Consider the following 20,022-nt stretch of genomic DNA (forward strand, 5'->3'; position numbering starts at 1 on the left):
TTAAGCATTTTGTAACCATACCGTTTTTTACACTCCAGCTGTAACAAACCTAAGATGACGCACTCCTGACTCCTTCAGGTCACTTGGTCTTGAGAGGGGAACTAAGAAACCTCTGGCTTGTGGCTTACTATGTCCTTCAGGATGCTAAACATGACCTAGAAGTCAGACTGCCACTCAAACAAAAATCAGCTGTGTTCCTTTTAGATCATAAATTATCTCTTAAGAGAGCAGTTAACACCCAAACTGACACTGACATGACAATGACACTGGCATTTAAATTCAACAATTCTTTCCAGAAAATTTAAAACTAGATGTTTTACAGTATTCCGGAAGCTCCAGCCTCATACACCTCTGTAATTCTAGTTCATCTTGGTACTTGCATGCCTGATGAAGCCAGCACTATGTAACTATCATCAGTTGCCTCAGACATGTATTGATGTATACAGAAGTACCCCTTCAGAAAGGGAAGCAACCAGTAAGAGTGACCTGGTCAGTACCAGCAGATAATCCCTTTCAACAGGGCAGGTACGTTCTCCAAGCCTTCGAAAGGAAATTAATGAAGCTATAAATCTAGTTCACTGCACCTGGTAACTCATGCTGGTTTATGCAAAGCCCCTGAAGAACAGAAGGCAGGCAGATGGCAGAGTGCCATGGGAAGAGCTGTCTTTTCTGAAGAGGCAATAAGAAAACATACACTGTTCCACAAGCCTTGTTTTAATCTGAGATTTTGTACACCGCAGCAGAGGCTCATTTGCCAGCCACCCGTATTACGCTGAATTACAAAGCTACCATAATAGGTACAGCATCAGATGCCACGGTAGCAAGTAGTACATGCCAAACACAAATACGCTGTATTATTCAAGTTGTCCACTTTCTTGTCACATTTAAGTGGTTTAAGTCATCGCTGATATATCTGTGCTCAGGCAACTTGGCTCTCACCCGGCTTTTGAAAGCCTCCCATCTTGCACGTCTCTCTTCTGTGTTATGTTTGTACTCCTGTTCCTGCGTCAGGTAAGGTCGACTCAGCCAGTATTCATTCTCTGCTTCAATTTCCAACCTTTGGATCATTGCTTGCTTCATTGCAAGGGTAACCACTCTTGGTCGCCTGTACTTCCCAATCCATTGCTTTCCAGGAATTCTCTTTCGGAATAAGACCATTGTTAAAAACATTATGCCTGAAAATAGAAACAAAACCATAAAATACTTACTACCTTAGGGACAAACATTAAAAATTTAACCAGAAAAATTTAAAACCCTGCACACACTCCACTGCTTTTAAACTGACTGTTGTGAAGTGCAGAACCTGATACAACCATGTAGGCAGTACAATGGTGGAAATGCATACTGCATAAGACCAGAAAAGGAAATGGAAATCTTTTATTTAGCTAAAGAGTTCACTCAGTTATCCTTACATTGACATCACAGAGATTAAAGCTTGTCCTCTATAAATTATTTATGAAAAACCCAGTCCCAGATACTATTAAACAAAGGATTCACTTCATTCCTTCTTTCTTCAAATAGCTGTGCTGCCAAAATAGGGAGCATTTCCAAGTCTATCTTCTAGATCCAGATCTGGCCTTCCCTCAGCATTAAATTTTGAGCTACAGTCCCTCATAAACTTATTAGTAAACAATTACCTAGTCCTGTATTTTAATTATGGGAACTCTGGTTTGTAGAGAAAAAGTACTACTACTAAGTAGTACTCTCTATTAGACCAACTAGATGTAACAAAGAGGAAAGGCTAAGACACGTTTAGATTTGACATACTGTCCTGGGTTCAGCAGTAGTAGTCATTTCTTCCCCTCCTTAGTAGCTGGTGCAGTACTGTGTTTTCGACTTTCAGCCTGGGAACAGCACTGATAACACGGATGTTTTTAGTTGCTGCTCAAATGTTTAGTCTGAGCAAGGACTTTCTGAGTCTCATGCTCTGCCAGGGAGGAAGGGAAGCTGGGAGGAAGCAGAGACAGGACACCTGACCCAAACTAGCCAAAGGGGTATTCCACACCACAGCACGTCAGGCCCAGGATGTAAACTGGGAGTTACCCGGGCTAGTTCACTGCTCTTGTCAGGCTGCATATTGACAAGGGATACTGTATTCTCTTCCCTTGTTATTTCCCTTATCATTATTATTGTTGGTGGCAGCAGCAGTGGTTTGTGTTATACCTTAGTTACTGGACTGTTCTTATCTCAACCCGTGGGAGTTACATTCTTCCGATTCTCCTCCTAGTCCATCCGGGAGCGGGGTGGGGGGAAGGAAGAAAGAGGGGGAGTGACAGGGCTGCGTGGCTGACTTACAGCCTGGGTTTAAACGGCGACACACGCACACTCTTCATTAACCTATTAGTCCTGACGATGCCCAACTCCTGGGTCCCTCATCACACAGTATCTTTATCAACTAGTAAGTTTGCCAAGCACTTTAACACGGAACAAAACAGTACTGCCAGAAACGGCCACCCCGCCATACCCCATTCCCATGATGCAACCGCACGCTGATGTTCCGCTCTCTGCCCGGGTTTAACAGCGGAGCTGCGGAACTTTACGGGGACTTTGCTGCCGCAGGCCCTAATCCCTCTCCCAGCAACGCAGGGTGGACTTTCCCGTCCCCACAGCAGCGCCGGCTGCTCACCCTCAGGCCTGCGGCCGCTACAACCTCTACAGGGATCACAGGCCGAAGCGCGACAGGACACAGCACGGCTGCCCGTCGGGGCCCGCCCGGGCAGCTGGGCACCCACGAGATCCAGGCGGGGCTCGGCGCGCACGGCTGCCTGCAGCTAAGGATCCTCTAAACACTCCCCACCGGGGCAGAGCCCGTTCGGGGCCAGGCCAGGCTGAGAGAGCCAACCCGCCAAGAAAGCACCCCGCGCCAGGGGCGAATGAGGCGCTCTGATTAACAGGTCTCTCTCCTCTCCTCTCGCCTCCCCTCCACCTCCACCTTCAGCTTCACTCACCCACTGCGGGGACGGCTCCAGCCCCGCGGCGGGAAGCAAGATGGAGACGGCGGGCTGCTGATCTCGCGAGAACTCGCTCGCTCGTGGCCTGACGGGGCCAATGGAGCACGCGCACCGCCGCCGATTTAAACCTGGCGGCGGGCAGTAACGGCCTGCCTCAGGGAGGAGCGCTCCAGGGGCAGTTCTCCGGCAGCCGCTCGCGGCTGTTCCCGCGGTTGGAGGCTGTGGCGCTGATCCTTTAGCGCTCCTGTTTTCCGCAGACGATGGACTCGTCGAGGAACTTCTTCAGTAAACTGCGCACCGTGGCCGTCAGGCTCGAGAAGGAGGTGAAACAATTGGAGCAGGCTCTACATGGAGAGAACACGGGTAAGCGCAGGCCTTGCCTTCTCTCCGCGGCGGCACACACGGGAGCAGGGGTGATGGTTCTGCCGGGATCGCCCTGAGTGTGCGGGGTTATTCTTTGGGGGCCCTTGGTTTGGGTTCCCCCTGTCCTTATACCTCCGTGCTCCTCTGGGCGTGTGGAGATTCACCTTTGGTGGGCTGATGGGTATCTTGGCTCACTCTAACACGTAACTCCAACATCTTCAATATAGGCGGTCACATTCTGATGTAGAACGTACTTGCGTGCTAAAATTCTAATATTCCTTTTTCCATTCTAAACCCTTTTATGTGAACATGCATATCTAAGAATACGAAGATGTACCTCCAATGAAAGTCTTAGGTGATCTCTGCTGTGAAGTGAGTTCTCTGAAGGTAACACCTTAACTCACTTCCTTCTCGAAAACTTGGGGAGTGGTGTTGTGTAAACTTACAGTTGTGTTTTGGTTGACCTAAGATTTCTGTAATCTGCAGTTCTGACCCTTATTTTTGTACATTTACCTCTAAGTTTTCAAAATGGCTGTGGATGCCAGGTTAGTGCCCACGAATTTGTGGATGACTTAAAGCAGATTTAGCAGTTTTTATTAGTTTGCAGTCACTTAGATCAGCAGGGGACAAAGGTAACAGGGTATAATGGGGTGCCAAGGCGTGTGTATAGGGGAGAAGGATTTAGGAGCAGCAGTTCGCTACAGAAGAGGTATGCCTGTGTTCAATGACTAGCACTTAGAATAAAGAAAGTCTTAATAGAAGTTTCAGTACTTTCAGCCATTCAGTTAAACTTGTGAAGAATATTCTTTATTTTTTTAATAAAAGTAGGAAAGATGGGCTATAGAAATGAGCAAGTGTAGAAGTAATCTAGGACATAAACTTGAGTGCTATGCACTAATTCTTTGTATATGGGGAATAAGAGTCCAAACTAATTGCTGTTATATTTTATGAATTAAAAGCGTATACTTTCTTTTGAAAGGTTACCAGTAAATAGTTACCATACTATGAACTGACATCTTAGTTCAACTTTTGTAAGTTTTTGTACACTCATGCCCTATATATTCCTGATATTTTGTAACCTAATTTTTGGGTGTATATATAAGGCCTAAATTTGCTGCTTATCTTCATCTGAATTGAAGTTGAATACTTATTCCCAAAACATGTGTAAACACCTACCATGTGGCTATTCGAAAAACAATATGTTTCCTTTTGCCCCCAAAGGAAGCTTTTAATGCCAGTCTTCATAAGAGTTGTTCTAGAAAACAAGCAATTAATGAGTTTATGAAGGCAAGTGAAATATTGATGAAAAGAAATGAAGAAGATCTTGAAGAAATAAGAAAGCTGTTCCAGATGAATGGCTATAAAACACCTGTCAAAGGTTCTACAGGTAATGTATCTTGGCAATACAGTACATGAAGACAAATGTAATTTTATGAAATATTTCTCTTTAGCTCTGTGTATATTTCTATTAATTAGAGATCCAAGTGCATCTATGCTATTTGCTATATAATAATATCCAGAGAGTAGAAGATTCTGTTGTGATTGATGCAAGTGGAATAAACCAAATAGAAAAACTTACATTTAGATCTCCTGGCATGCTTTTAAGTTAGTGTGTGTTGTGGTTTGATTGGGTTTTATTGTTTTGTTGGGGTATTTTTCCTTCAGTAGTAGTTATATTCAGAAAACATGGTAGCAAACATGTTTTTATAAACTGAAGAATTCTGCTGCTTCAGCTTCTCATGCATGGGAAACTGTTGTAGATGCATCTAAACTAATTCATATTCATATGTGATGATTCCGTTAACTAAGTCATCATTGGGAAAATTTTGAAATAATGTGCTCTACAGCACAAATGGGACAAGAGAAGCACATAGAAGGATCAGGTGACACATGGCAAGCAGTGGTAGCTTGATCATTTAGGGGAGGGAGATCATTAAGCCAGTCAGTACACAGAATCTCTGTGAAAAATCCAGATATGCTAGATGAGTTTAAAACACTAGAGCTGTCCTTACTACACACTGCTACCCATTTTGGTATCAAGGGCTCAATCAATCTTGTAGAAGCCACACCTTAACTAACTTTCCCCCAAGTGTTGGCCAGTCATATACACAGAACAAAATTGTGGTTGTGGACCATATTCACCTGTAAGTTAAGCAACTTCAACTGTGTTTTATAAAGATATGGCAGAATGCTCCGATTTTATAGCACCTTCCTTCCTGTCCTATCTCTGCCTTTACAGAAGACTCCAAACAGAGCTATAATTTACTTTTTAAGATGCATTTTTAAGCTAAGTGTAGCTGGATACATAGTACTGACACACATAAAAAGGTAAATACCTCTGTCCCACACACTTCCTGCATCATCGAGAAGTTCACAAATATGTTTCAGTTTATTATTTGTGAGCTACAGAAATGTACAGATTACACTTTGCTTATATCTGCAGTGGACACTGTTATCTAAAAAGCTACTGTCTTTCATGAGGCTTTTAGTTGCTGCTTCATAACCCTTTTTCAGTTTTGATTTTTCAGGAGAATGAACATTCTAATACTGTGTGCAGCCTTTGTTCTATAAAAACATTTTCAGTTCTGGACATATTTTGTTATTGTCATTTATGTTCTACATTTTTTATTAATTTCCACTCTTGCACTGAAATAAAACCAAATAAATATATTTAAGATTTGCACTTGCTGCCCACTCCATGCAGGGAGAGGATTTCTATTAAAAATATGCTTGTGTAAAATTCTTACCATTTTTCCTAGAAATAATTTTACTAATAGAGTGACATCAAGTCAATGTGTGACCTATATTATAAATATTGCTTAGCCTGATATGGGCTTTTGATATCTGTTGTAGTTTCAGGTTCACTGTTTTAAAATGAAAGAAGGAATCCATTCTTTACAATAGTGAGTAAAAAAAAGTAATATGGGAGGTTGGGGGAAGGAGGGGAGTCCCAATTTATTTCATAAATTATTATGACAAACTTCTGACATAATTATAATTTTTTAATTACTTTTCCCAAGCAGAAGAAGAGGAGGAAGAAGTTAAAAGTGATTTGACAGCATCTGTCCAGAATAAATCTGATGAAGACAAAACAGATGATGCACCTGATCTGCCTGCTGGTACTGAGAAGTCACTGGTGCCCGCAGACCCGATGCGTAACCCCCGGCTTTCTGATTTTGGTCTTTCACAATACAGTTTCTACAGGCCTTGGAGTGCAGTGGAAGGACAACACACAACAAATGTGCATCAAGCAAATTTAAACAGGACTCCACTAAAAGCACTGATGCCCTGTACTTTGCCCAAAACACCAAAATGTAAGCTGAAGATGGATGATTATGAGTGTGTAACACCGAAACTGGAACACTTTGGCATTAGTGAACATACCATGTGTATGAATGAAGATTATACAATGTCACTTATGCACAAAACTGCTCAGACAAGCAAGAAGTAAGTAAACTGCTTTATATCAGATTGTTTCTCTACTGAATTTTCTGTAGCGCCTTCTTGCTGTATTAATTTCTTGCTGCTATTGCCCTTCTTTTTGTCTTCCAGCAGGTGATATGTCTACCAGTTGGTTAATCCTGTGTCTTTATTCAACTCTCTATGTGTCTATTGGTTTGAAGTGCCAAATGCTGATAAAACCCAACTCCTATATAGTCCTTCTCTTGATTGCACCACAATAAAAATCTTGCATACACAGTCCCTTTCTAAAGGGAATGCACAGTATATCTGTGATCTTTGCTTTCCTTAACCTTGGATTTGAGGATGTCTTGTCTGCAGTAGATATTACATGGCCAATTTAAAGCTTTAAAAAGCTTTAGGAGTATAGACTCAGAAAAAAAATATAAAGCATTGAATGAAATTCCTTATTGTGGAAAGGATGTATTATCTCTTATGTTATTCAGTCCCACATTCCCCTTGCTCCAGTGTGCACATGAAAAGACACCTCCAGGTTTTCACTTCTCTAATTAAAATTAAAAAAAAAAGAAGAATTTGCAGCAGTGAGGTGTAGAACACCTGAGCAGTGAAAGGAATTTTTTTATACTCCTGAGGTACTGTAAAGGTAGTGAGATTGTGTTTTTACAGTTAGTACTGGCAACAGGTTCAACTAGAAAAGCTGAGAGTATTTTGAAGAAACTCATTGTTCTGTAGCTAAATCCTTCGTATCTAGAGGAACTGCTCAAACAATAAGAACCATATTCAAAATAAATTGTGGAATTAATCCAACTTTCTAATCCCTGATATTTGCCAACTTACGTGACTTTATCTGCCAAATATCCAGTTTACTGCAGTGGTTTCATTTTGGGGGGGGATTTGGGTTTTTTGTGTTGGTTTGAGATTTGGTTGTTGATTTTTTTTTTTTTTTTTTTTTTTTTTTTTTTGTTTTTTTTGTTGGTTGGTTGGTTGTTTTTTTGTTGATTGGGTTTTTTGTTTGTTTTTTTTAATTTAAAATTACTGGGGGGAAGGAGAAAGTGAAAAGATAAATTCTCTTTTAAAATAGTTTGGGGATCCTTTTAAATTGCTGTGTAAATACTATAATGTCTATAAAGCTCTATAGTATTTGAATTGGAATAGCAGGAAAACTGTTACTGAATCCTAAAATATATGAATTAAAAATAATATAATGATTTTCAATAATTTAATTCTCAAATAATACCTAAAAAATAGGTCCAGCTTATCACACAGTTGAAGTTCTTTTGATAACTAACTTCTTGCGATTTTTATACCACTTTCCCCATTTAATGAGAACTGCTTTAAATGTGATAATCAGCCTTAATCATGGCTGTAATTTATAAATGCATACAGCCACAAATGTAGATTCTATTTCTGTAGCTTCTAGTGAAACAATTAGTCCACCAGAATGATTATGTATAATTTAAAAAGAATCACACTAGCAGCCTTCCATACTCCTAATGATAATATTGAAATTCTCTAGCGAATTAGTTATAGCTTGATGGCTCTTCAACACATTATCATTAAGACAAAACAGTGGAACATGCACTGATTGTGATGTATTCAGAATTACCTGAGAGGTCATAACATGAAGTCAGTAGAGTTAAAATGTTGTTTAACTGTATTTTGGCTTGTTTTGTTTATTTTGCAACATTATGTTAGTCAGCTTGCTGTTTGATAGAGGTTGAAACAATTCAACAACTTCTTACCTTTAGAAAGCTCTCATCTCTCAGTGAGAAGGCTTAGCATATTAAATCGGCAAACATAAACACAAAACCCAAGGTGTGGCAGGCAGGGGTTGTACCTGGCTGAAACCTGTCCAGCAGCAAAGTTCTCAAAAAAATATTTAGATGATGTGAACTCCTCCAACTTTGTTTTTCAGGTTTTGGTTTTGAAGTGGGTGAGAAGAAAAATGAACTTTGATGCACCCACTAAAGAACTGAAACCCAAAGTAGTTAGGAAAGAAAAACAGAAAGTGCCCAAACAAAAGTGTTTTATTGTTACACTTGTTTTTCTCCATTGTAAAAATTAAAACTCATATGATTTTTAGGTACCCAAAATTATTCCAACGCAACACTGACTTGAAAAGTTACTACTTTTTTTTTCCCCTCAAAATTTGAGATGTGGTAATCTAAAATATACTGCCTCAAATGGATATTTTATTGGTTTTTAAGCTTAGGCTTTTTGTGGAGAAGCTCTAAACCTAGTTCTTGCAGTTAAGATAACTTTTTACACATTAAATCATTTTCTTATAGACACATTTTTATGTAGAGTTTAGGTAAGCTTCCACTTTTTGTCTGGTATTGCCTACACCCTTCTTCCACTAGAATATCTTGGCTGTGAAAAAAGAACCTTAAAAATTTCAGTTTCCAGTTTTTGTGGAATTACTGTTAACTGGCTTTTCACTCAAGTCAGCTAGTGAGTAACATAAGTAAACTTATTTCAACTTAAAATTGAATTTAAAACCTTCTAATGTTCACACTAATGTTGCTAGGTTAACAGCCAAAAAGATTTCCTCATGTTGTTTGGACTTTTGTAGGCAACAGAGAATTTAATATAAAATACTGTACCTCCAACACAGAACTGATTATCTGGGTCAAAGAAAATTAGTTCTACACTGGACACCTTTTGGTGGTTTGTTTTTTTTATTATTTCATTTTGGGGTGTTTTTATTGCCTTGGATTGAAATCTTACTGTGTTTGAAAATGTGTGACTGGGCTAAACATTTGCATGGTACAAATCGTTTGGTAGACTCACAGATGAAAAATTATGAAAAAATCATCTTTGAGGAAATAAATTTTTTACTTGCAGGATGATAAACATACTAGAAAAGTATCAGGTTGGCAGTATTGCTGTACTTGTGACTTCTTTGTATTACTTGAGAGCTAATAAAGGGTTTTGGTTTTCAGGTTGGTTAAAGATGATAATGAAGTGACTGTACAAGACATGACACCCAGGAAAATCATGGTCACTCCTGGGTCAAAATCAAAAGTGACAACTGAGAATGGTAAGTTAAAAAAATGTGAAATAAATACACATATGCATTTTTTATATAATGCATATGTAAATGCATTGTAAACATAGGGTAGACTTTTTAAACTGGTTTTTGTTCACTATAGTTAGTTCAGGTGCAGTCATTGTATGAGCACTAAAATCAAGAAAATGGAATGTTGCTGGCTTCTATGGGAAAGTGTCTCACTGCAGCATAAATATTTCCTAATTCTTCTACTCTACTCACATTCATCTAGAATTATGAAGAGGGATCCATCATTTTGTAACTGCAACTTTTCCTTGTTTGAAATAAAAATACTGGTTTGCCAACTTATCCCCCCCCCCTTTAGAATCCCTATTAGATCTCTTTAAAGGTGGGAAAGAAACTGTTTGGAAAGAGGCTAACAAGACAGTAACTTAAATCTTTCAAGAGTAGTGCTAAAACTTCTGTGAGAGGAGATGTAATATGTTCTCTTGAAAACAGAATCGTAGAATAGAATCATGGAATGGTTTGGGTTGGAAGGGACCTTAAACACCATCTAGTTTCAACCCCCAGCCGCGGGCAGGGACACCTTCCACTAGACAGGTTGTTCAAAGCCCTGTCCAGCCTGGCTTTGAACACTTCAGACAAACAGGAATAATTGAGTATGCTAGAAGCTAAAGCAATGTTGATTTAGGTTGAGCTTTTTCAGTTATCTGCTGTAGTGGCACTAGATCTAGTACTGCTTTTTACATTTTCAGCTTTTATGGAATTCTGTAACTTGGATGGTTCCTCATACTAAAAATTAACTAAAATTACTCGGGTGTTTTAGAACATGCAAATATATGATAAGCTAGCAGACTTGGGGAACTGAAACGGGTAATGTTTATATATATTTGTGTGTGTATGTTATTTTTATTATCCTCCCCTTAATTTCAGCAGCTAACTGGATGGCTTCTCCTATGATGCCTGTGTTCTATACTCCTGATGTGAAAATCCCTTCCAGATCACACAGTACAGTATTATCAGGGTTACCAGAGACAAATGAACAGCTTCTTCCCAGTCATACAGAAACACCACAGTGCCCAGATTTTGAAACAAGATGGATAAAAGCAGAAGCTAAGTTCTTAAATAACAATTCTGTACATGTAAGTTCTTAAATAACAATTCTGTACATGTAAGTTCTTAAATAACAATTCTGTACATGTAAGTTCTTAAATAACAATTCTGTACATGTAAGTTCTTAAATAACAATTCTGTACATGTAAGTTCTTAAATAACAATTCTGTACATGTGAAGTGTGTACCACACACTTTACCATAAACGGTTTTTCAAATTTCAGTTAGGATTTCTTTCCAATACTACTTTTTCTTACATCATTGTAGATATTTCTAATGGTAACTTTGTAAGAACACTTAATAAATACTATATTTAATTAAATTAACTGAAGGCATTTAATATCTCTTTTGTAGGAGGTGAAGCAGGGGGGGGAGACTGAGTCGGTGACAAAGAATGATGCAACAGATAAACAACACAAAGAAGACAGCATTTCTTTTGCTGAGAACTCTGAGTATCTTAAACATTTCAGAGACCCGTCTCCTCCCAAAATAAAACACTATGACCAGTTACTCAATACTCCTCCACCTCCAGAAATAACAAAGATACCAGATGATGTTCTACAGGTTAGCTGATGAACTTTTTTTTCCCCCTAAGTAGCTTTAGTATCAAAATAGTAAAATTAAAGCACTTATCAAATTTTGTTCTTCAAAAAGAAAGAGTTCTCTGCTACGTGTTAAAAATTCATAAATTGTAATCCTGTTTTGAGTTCGTAAATAATTATTTTTATTCCATTGTAATGTTTCCTGTAGATCCTGTGCAAGTATAGTGGTAAAGTAGACTCTAACACCAAAGAAATGGAGACCAAGACAGGAAATGCTACAAAATATGAAAGTGATGTCACAGGTTACTGCAACAAAGAGAACAGGTATGATTAGATTTTATGAATTTGCTTATGTATATTAAATTATGTATAACTTAATTTGGAGAAGCTATGAAGATGCTGTAATGCATGTAGAAATTCATGCAGCTGCTTGCTCTTCAGCTACAAAAATAGCTCTTACTGATACGACTAAATATTCTTTGCCTGGTATCTGACTGCCTTTTTGTAAAGAACAAATGTTGTAATCGACAAATACTATAATTGATCGTGTTTGAATCCTCCCATCTCAAAAAAATTAAGGTAGAGTTTTACTGTTTCATCATTTGGCATATTTTGCTTCATGGCAATCAAAGCACCAGTGAATGTTTTCTTCTGAGTAAATTTAGGCAATAAAACCGAGGAATAGGAGAAAACTATTATAAGTGACATGACCAATTTCATAGTCATTTTGGCAAAGACAAAGTTCTTTGAAATACAAAGCTGCCTTATGAACAATATGCGAGATGAATTCGTCTACAATAAGTATGAGTAATCTTTGAACAATGGAATAATAGCTTTTAAAATAACTCTATTGATTTGAGTATTTGTGACAACTCGATCAAGTGTAGCTATTCCTGATTTAATATAATGTATATTACACTTGTTGATTATTGGTTAAACTTGGGGTCAGCACAGATTATTTAGGTAAGGTGTACAGGGAACATGTATAGTGTCAAATAATAATCGCATCCCACAATGAGACAGATAAAAGTAAGTATCTTAATATGCTTGGAGTAGTCAAGTAGTCAAATAGAGGAAAGCTTGACCCTTCTTTTTTTTTCCTCATCAAGATAATGAAGTTCTCAATGTTTGTGTCTTTGGCTAATTCAAAATATGATTGAGAGAAGTTCATGAACTTTTCTGGATATATTTGCAGAGGATATCCTGGACTTTTCAAGCCAAACATCTGAAATCAAGCTGAAGACCATGCTGAGACTATTTTACATTGATGAATCTTATCACTGGATTGTAACAAGCTCAAAAAGCAGAAGAAAATACTGGTGGGAGAAAAGAGCCATATAAGGGAAAAGCTTTTTTTTTTTAATGGAGAAAATCTTTATCCATGATATGGATACACTTGTTTGAGCTCACAACTTGTGCTTCATTTTTTATTGAAACTATTGGCAAAATTTATTGAAGGTTTTTACATATATGTACTTTAGTATGTTTCAAAGAGGACTAGGGTCATGTTTGAGGTAGTGTTTCAGTTCTTCTCACCTCATTCTCATGTTTGTTGTGGGTATTTGCTTGCTGTGGGGTATACAGAAGCGTAATTAGGTTCCAGTAAAGGGAAAGTCCAGTTTATTGTCCCAGACAGTGGATATCTCTGGTTGCTCCGGTAGCATCTTCAGGGCTGAGTTTGAAGTGTGTGGTACTTCAGCAGTATTTGATATCTTCCACAGAAACAGGCCTTTTTTTTAATTGGGAAATTAAGTCCTGCTTTATTGTGTAAAGTACTTCTATGCTATTAGTCCCTTCTGCAATACTAAGACATATTCCTGCATCAGTTACTGTTACTTGACAGGCATTATCTTATGCTGCTGCTTCTTTCTGAATATAGCTTTCTTACATCAATATTGTATTAGGTGCTATGCATGTTTTCCTTTTGCCAGTATAACCTTTGTAGCCCCAAAAGGTGATGACTTCATATTCGATCAAGGTGACTCTTGTTCAAATATGAATGATTTGAAAATGTCTTGCACAATTTGTACTGGTTACATATATCTTCAACTGCTGGGATTTATTTGCTGGCAGGCATGTAGGTGATCTTCTGCTGCCACGTGCATTCTGTAAGTGGTGGTGTTGCTTACATCTGTCCCTGTAATAGCTGACCAAGCTTAAGTTCTCAGAGCTGGTTGGCACTTTTGTGGTATCTGGTAGTCAATACTTAAATCTCTAGTAGAAAAAAAAATCTCTATTTTTGTCCACAAGAAATCCCAGCTATGTATCCTTCTGTGGAGCCGGTTTGCTGTTTCCAGTGTCAGCTATTCCTCTGAGTGACTCCAGGACTGCTCTTATCAGCTGTATGTAGTCTTCCTGTTGATGGCGAAAATGCTGTTATTTGCATGAGGGCAGGCATGCAACACGATAAGGGAGATGAGGAGAAGAGTATGCTTTTCTGAACTTTCTGGATACAGCTCCACATTTTTAAGTCCTAGGGATATGCAGGCATCCAGAGATGCCCAAAACTATTTTTTCCAGTTGATTAGCGGTATCCTGGTTAAAACCTAGCAAATGTGCCTTTTTCCTGCTATATAAAATCAACTGGAAAAGATGATTTTCTACTAGGTCTGGCCTGAGCATACTGTCATTTTTCCGTGCTAACTTCTGTTTAAAAAATATGTATTATTATGTGTCAGTCTTTGAGCTTGATCAACATTTTTGAATACTAAATAAATTTGATGGCTGCTATAAAAACACTTACTTGTTATACCCAACTCCTGAAGAGAGGGAAGGCCAGACCTGCTTCCAGCATCTTCACAGACTAAAACCACTGAATGGGCTGGATGCTAGTCATGGAATTTCACGGTCTGAAAACTGTACAAAGCATTCTGCTACTGAGCAAGAATCTTTGGGCCTGACAGATTTACCAGTACTAAGCAGGAGGGTTTCAGAGCCTCCATTCTCCTGGTAAGTACTTCATTGCTACTTTCTTGCCCTGAAGCCAGGCAGATATCCTGACAAGGCTCCATTTAGCATGAATCAGAACATGAGCAGCACTACTGTCCTGGATCTTGCAGTGTTTCCCTCCCCCACCACTTTCAACTAATGAAATTCCCAGAAGGTCTTCTAAATGTTTGTTTGGGGTTTTTTCCCCTAAACTTCCCTAAACAGCTTTGGACTTCACTTTCCTTTTTTCCATTAGGGAGCTGTGGAATTGTACCCAGCAGTGCTGGAGTTCTCACCATAAGCCACTGGCATAATTTTTCTTACCTATTACACAATGTTTTCTGCTACATTTCATAGCTATTTTGTTAATATGGAAGGGATTCAGTTAATATTTTGAGATACAAATTATCTTCAAGATGACAATTGAAGTCTTAATCTTCTGGTTTACTTAAGGTATTATGACATGATGCTGGCATGAGACTTTTTGGAATTAGATAAGAAGTTTGACTAGTTAATTTTGTTTTCCTTGCCTACAGCATTACCCTAAAACATGTAATACTGCTGTTTGTACTTGTATTATTCTTTGTAGCAGGGCCACAGCTCTGAAGTGGATATAATCAGAGTAGCAAAACAAAAATCAGTTTTAGTTTGTCTGGTTTTATCTTTGAAAATCTTTTAGATTTCACTAGGGCCTAAGCAGTAGGTTGAGTACTGGGGATGGGGGAGGGAAAAGTTGGCAGAAGTGAAAGCATAAGCAGTGTTGGAAACTGATCTGTGTTCAAACTACGCTGGGGAGGGAAAAGTTGTGTGTTTTGCTTTGTCTTTGTTTTCCTTACTCATATCAGTTCTCTCCCACAGCTGGCTGTGTGGTGTGAATTCAAATACTGGAACAACTAAAGATGTAGCTATGGGGCTGAAGGAGCATAAAACTCCACTTAAGCCAGCACTACTGCTGAGGAAAGGCACTGCTCACTAATATAACACATCAAAGTGCAAATAATGCAAAAGAGCTTACAAGTTGTACATTGGCTTGTGGGGTGAGTCTGATAACAGCTCTGGCCTGTCAGTGCAGTTTGGATAACCAGCTAAATAACCAGCAAACACAGTGGTTCTGTAAGGGACAGTTATCACCTGAAAACAGACAAAATTGACTCAGAGTATGGTTTTGTGTTGTGCTTAATTTAGTTTAACTGTTGGATGCTTCCACTCGAGGCTGTTTCACCAGTTCTCTTGCACAGAATCTAGGGGTTGGTTTGTTGAACAGAACAGAATCTAGGATGGTTGTGCAGTTTTGTGATGGATTCCTTCCATTTGCTGAGCCACTGAGAGGACAGTTAATTTTGTGTTCTCTTCTAGTTTGTCCTCCCCAACAGTAGTCTCAGACTTGGCTTCTGCCAGATATAAGGGAAGGGTGAGAACAGATCACCTGCAGTCAGGAAAGACTGAATCCAGCACAAAATTGCACTTCAGTGTTTAGGGACATCTGGGAAGGAACCAAAAAATGAATGCCTTTAGTTTTCCTTCATTTGCTCTAGTTCTTAATATTTATTTTTTTTCACTTTTTAAAGTATATCAAGTGTGTCAGCTAACAGAAGCTTCTCTCCACAATCCCATTTGGCGTCAAAGGAGCATCTCAGTTGTTCTGTCGAACAATGGTTGTCAGTGCTTTCTTCTCTGGGAAATATTTGCCTGAGGTTAAATACAAATAAAGATCTCACAGTGAAATGAAACTTCTTACATGGTCTTTGAGTGGATAAATGACAACCATCACTTTTAGTGCCTCCCATTGTGCATTTATTGATGTGTTTATAAGTCACTGGAGCAATAACTGGAGTCCAGGCTTATAGGATCATAGAATAGTTAGGGTTGGAAAGGACCTTAAGATCCATGGGCAGGGACACCTCACACCAAACCATGTCACCTAAGGCTCTGTCCAACCTGGCCTTGAACACCACCAGGGATGGAGCATTCACAACTTCCCTGGGCAACTCATTCCCGTGCCTCACTACCCTTACAGTAAAAGGCTTCCTTGGTTATTTAAAGCTCCATGCATGCTTAAAATCTTCTGTATGATGTGCTATTTGCTTTGCTCCCTGTTGTCATTAATCAGATGATCCAGTATGTGTGGTGGTTTCATGCGTTCCATCAACAGCTGCAGCTGATGTTGAAGCTGCCTTTTATTGTGGGAGTCCCTTTTTTTCCTATGCAATGATAACACAGAGCTTGTAACATTTATAAGGAGCAATGACAACATCCAGTAACCACACTATGGAATCATACGTATGTCAGGTTAGGCCACAGGATGCAACTTCCAGGAATACATCAGTAAATGCTGGCTATGTAATCTATCAATTTAAACATGATTCCTGTGCTGTCCTTACATTAATACCTGCTTTCACAAAGAGGCAGCTGGCATCAGGGTAGGGAGCTGACCAGGTCCATGAATTTCTTTGATCTTGTCTAATTCAAGTTGAAGAGTTTTAAAAAAGCCCAAATGTGCACATGTAGGTCCATGGAAGAAGAGGCTGTGCTACCCAGGCACTTCTGAGGAAAAGCCATGTGAAGGGCAGTTTGCAGAATACCCAGCAAGGTGGTTTTCAAAAGCTTTATCTTTGACACAATGTATTCCTGGCTTACAGCCCTGTAATTAAGGCCCTGTGGTTACACTGCCCAATGCTTGCTTATTCAATTGCTGTGAACCAGTCTAAGGCCTTGCTGCACAGTCCCACCTTTCCTCTTTCCCTTGCCCTCTGTTGCATCACAGAATTTTGGCTGCAGGAGAAGCCATTCCTGTAGCCCAGCTGCTGGGAACTAATGGCTGGCTTCCAAGGTTAAATTGTTCATGGACTCTGTACTGACCTAAATCACTGATTGCCTGCAAAGGCAGGGGTGGGTGTTTAGGCAAGAGAAGGACATCTCCTTCACTGGCAGTTTAAGCTGCTCAGAGAATGGTATCCTGTCTGTTGGGCTGCTTTGGTAAGGTTTCCTGACACTGTTGTTCCCTGAGCACTTCCACATTCCTCAGGGTCCTGTCGTGTTGGGGGAACTGATGCTGCTTTTATTTTTTTAACCCAGCTGATGTGCAGTAATGTCTAGACACAAGGGCTGAGACAGCAGCAGCAGGTAATTGCTTTGGTTTCAGCATGTCCTATCATCTTAGCTGTCGCATTACTTACAGCACTGTTCTTTGACCACGGCCATAGCCATTGTCATCTGTTTGCTCTGGGTTTCAGAGACCTTCTAATTTTTCCATACTTTCCATTGCAAGAGTGAGAACTTGCTGATAATACCTAATGCTTTCCTGTTGCATCTTGCATCATGCCCATTTCTGCTTTTGACCAGCGCTGTAAAGCAAAATTTAAGCCTTCGCAACTGCTCCACTCAGTTAACACAGTGCCTGAGCAAGGAGGGTGTCTGATGTCACTAACCTGTGCTGCAACATGTGTGTCCCAGTTGTCCTCAATGCTGAACTAGGGAGGGAATTAAGCCGGGTATCAGTTCCTTCAGCAGAGACACAGGCAGCCCTTCTAAAAAGCACTGCAGGAGAACTCATAAAGGGTCCTGCTGCCAATGGAGCGGCTGCTCCTGTAAGGACTGTGAAAACAGAGTCCTTTGTTTAAGGCCTGAGCATATCAAAGAGGAATCTTAACCCCCTTCCTCCTGTTAAATGAAAGCCTGGATAACAATTAAGAGCAGCTGCAATATTTATGTAAGGTGTAACAAGGTAATGGTTAGAAGGTGTTCTTTGTGTGAGAAAAAGAAAAGGAAAAAAAAAGGGCATTTTTTATACACCTTTTTTTTCAATATATTAAATTGAAAATTTAACAGATGTGGTTGAGGGCAAATCTTTTTTTTCTGAGAGATGTTTATCCCAAAGCAGCTGCGGAAGAGGTTAACTCAGGTTCCATAGCATGAGTTCCAAACATAAGTAGTCAGGCTCCAGTATTTGCTATTGAAAGCAGCTCTGCATGTTCATTTCCTGGTGATTTTCCTTCATGGGCTACTGAATACAAAACCAGTAGCTGTTCCTCTTTTCCTCTGAAGTGTGTAAAGACCTGCCCAGTTGGAGCAGGAACAAGCCCTCACTAGGCTATGCCTCCCAATCCAGCAGAAAATAAAGCCAAGCCACCGCTCAGAGCAGATGAGCGTAGACACAGGCTTCCTTGCTGCTGTTGCTTTATGTATTGACTACATTTATTTCTGAGAATTATCCTTAAATGCAATTAAAGCAAAAACCAGGACCCAAAAATGAGGAAATGCCCATAGTCCTGTGTACCTCCTTGCCTTTGGGGAGAGGCTGTGCAGTTATCACGTGCTGGTTGTTGCAGGGCTCGCCTCATTTTGCAGCACAGATGATGCCCTGTGGTGACCAAGCCGCACAGCAGTGGTCTTCATTGTGTCTGCCCAGGTCTGTAAGGTGCCAGAAGCCAATGGTCATGATGCAGCAGGTTGCAGGAGGTCCAAGCCTGACCACATCTGCTCCTGATGACACAGGAGTCACTGAGCTGATACAACATGTGGGCTCCTCACAGCAGCAGCGCTGTGGAGAGTGCCCCCTCACACCAGAGGTGTCTGCCTGAACCCTGGCAAAACATCCCACCTCTGGCCACACTAGACCAGTTCCACCACTGCTCAGTCCTTTAAAAAGCAGCACCTATATTGTCTTTTCTTGAGCTCTCTTTCAGAAAGGGTGGGGAGCATTTTTCAACCTCTTCCATCTTGGGAGAAAGTGTCCCAGATGCGGGCAATTCTACAACTAAGGGTCATTCATGAAGGCTGAAATCTCAACTCATTAACTGAGAAACCAGAGAAGGGGGACAGAAGAGGATGAACCACGGGCAGAACTGAACCTAAAATCCCTCGGGCTACCCTGCACAGATACCTTGTCCTCAGCAAACAAGAAACCTCAATCAGCCTCTGCTCTGCTAAGGCCTTAGATGAAGAAGGTGAAAGCCCTAAGGAGCAGCTATGGCTTCTACTCTTGCTCTCACCTTTCCCTGAGCACATGGGCAGAACTTGCAGAAACCAAGTGCCTGGCTCTCTCTGGACTGGCCAGATGCCATTGATCAACTATGCTCACAACCCAGGTACAGCTGAAGCCTGCTGTGCACCGTGGGGTACCTGCACCTCTCCAAGATGTCCCCCTGCAGCAGCAGAAGAAACTGACAAGCACCGAGCTATGGGAAGCCACAGCCCTACCTTCCCATGTTGCACTGATTTACTGGGAGATGAGTTATCCCTTCCTTCTCCTGCTCCTCAAGAAGGCACCAGGCATTCCAGATTCCCCATGGACAAGCAAGACACCTTGGCCTTCCCTTTGTCCAGTCTTAGATTCTAGAAGCTGCTGAATTCTCCCAGCACCATCCAGCTTCATAGTATTTTTTTAATCACAGAACAGCCTTGAACCTTGACACCTCACAGATCCTTGGCTTTGTCCCTACGTAAATTGAGCAACTGGTGCTCAATACAAGCTTAAAGTGTTTGTGAAAAGCCACCTCATTGAGGGCTAAGCAGCAAGATGTACCCAGCTCAGACTGCCAGTGTAGGGTTAAAAATTGTATGTATTCATTAGATACATAGAAGATAACCAACAGAAAAAGGCTACAGTACTTGCTGGAAAGCAGTTCTGGATGTCAAAACTGGGTGTTGTTTTCTTGGTTGGTGTATGCTGACAACATACTGCTTGTAGTCAACAG

The 20,022-nt window shown here is 40.2% G+C and overlaps 2 protein-coding genes and 1 long non-coding RNA gene across 5 annotated transcripts; 1 reads left to right on the plus strand and 2 right to left on the minus strand.

The window, feature by feature from the left end:
- Window positions 1-693: 693 nt before the first annotated feature.
- Window positions 694-1,301, minus strand: MRPL57 (mitochondrial ribosomal protein L57). The gene has a single exon (XM_062615218.1). It carries the CDS (start codon window positions 1,195-1,197, stop codon window positions 859-861), a length of 339 nt encoding a protein of 112 aa, XP_062471202.1. The 5' UTR covers window positions 1,198-1,301; the 3' UTR covers window positions 694-858.
- A 1,874-nt stretch (window positions 1,302-3,175) lies between these two features.
- Window positions 3,176-12,765, plus strand: SKA3 (spindle and kinetochore associated complex subunit 3). 3 transcript variants are annotated; one of them, XM_062615219.1, is made up of 9 exons: window positions 3,176-3,314; window positions 3,637-3,701; window positions 4,536-4,701; window positions 6,335-6,761; window positions 9,677-9,774; window positions 10,678-10,880; window positions 11,211-11,420; window positions 11,607-11,722; window positions 12,594-12,765. In XM_062615219.1, the coding sequence occupies exons 1-9, from the start codon at window positions 3,212-3,214 to the stop codon at window positions 12,625-12,627; spliced, it is 1,422 nt and encodes a 473-aa protein (XP_062471203.1). In that variant the 5' UTR covers window positions 3,176-3,211; the 3' UTR covers window positions 12,628-12,765. The 3 variants fall into 3 exon arrangements, with proteins under 3 accessions (XP_062471203.1, XP_062471204.1, XP_062471206.1); XM_062615220.1 differs by having other exon boundaries at window positions 3,182-3,314; window positions 10,681-10,880; XM_062615222.1 differs by having other exon boundaries at window positions 3,182-3,314; window positions 6,338-6,761.
- A 19-nt stretch (window positions 12,766-12,784) lies between these two features.
- LOC134161907 (uncharacterized) lies at window positions 12,785-14,514 on the minus strand. Its single transcript, XR_009964129.1, has 2 exons — window positions 13,804-14,514; window positions 12,785-13,771 (listed from the first exon to the last, which is right to left on the minus strand). It is a non-coding gene; the product is annotated as an uncharacterized LOC134161907 (long non-coding RNA).
- Between the last annotated feature and the right edge of the window lie 5,508 nt (window positions 14,515-20,022).

This window comes from Pezoporus occidentalis, unplaced genomic scaffold (assembly GCF_034315485.1).
Source record: "Pezoporus occidentalis ecotype Australia unplaced genomic scaffold, CSIRO_AGI_Poc_V1 ctg18, whole genome shotgun sequence".
NCBI lineage: Eukaryota > Metazoa > Chordata > Aves > Psittaciformes > Psittacidae > Pezoporus > Pezoporus occidentalis.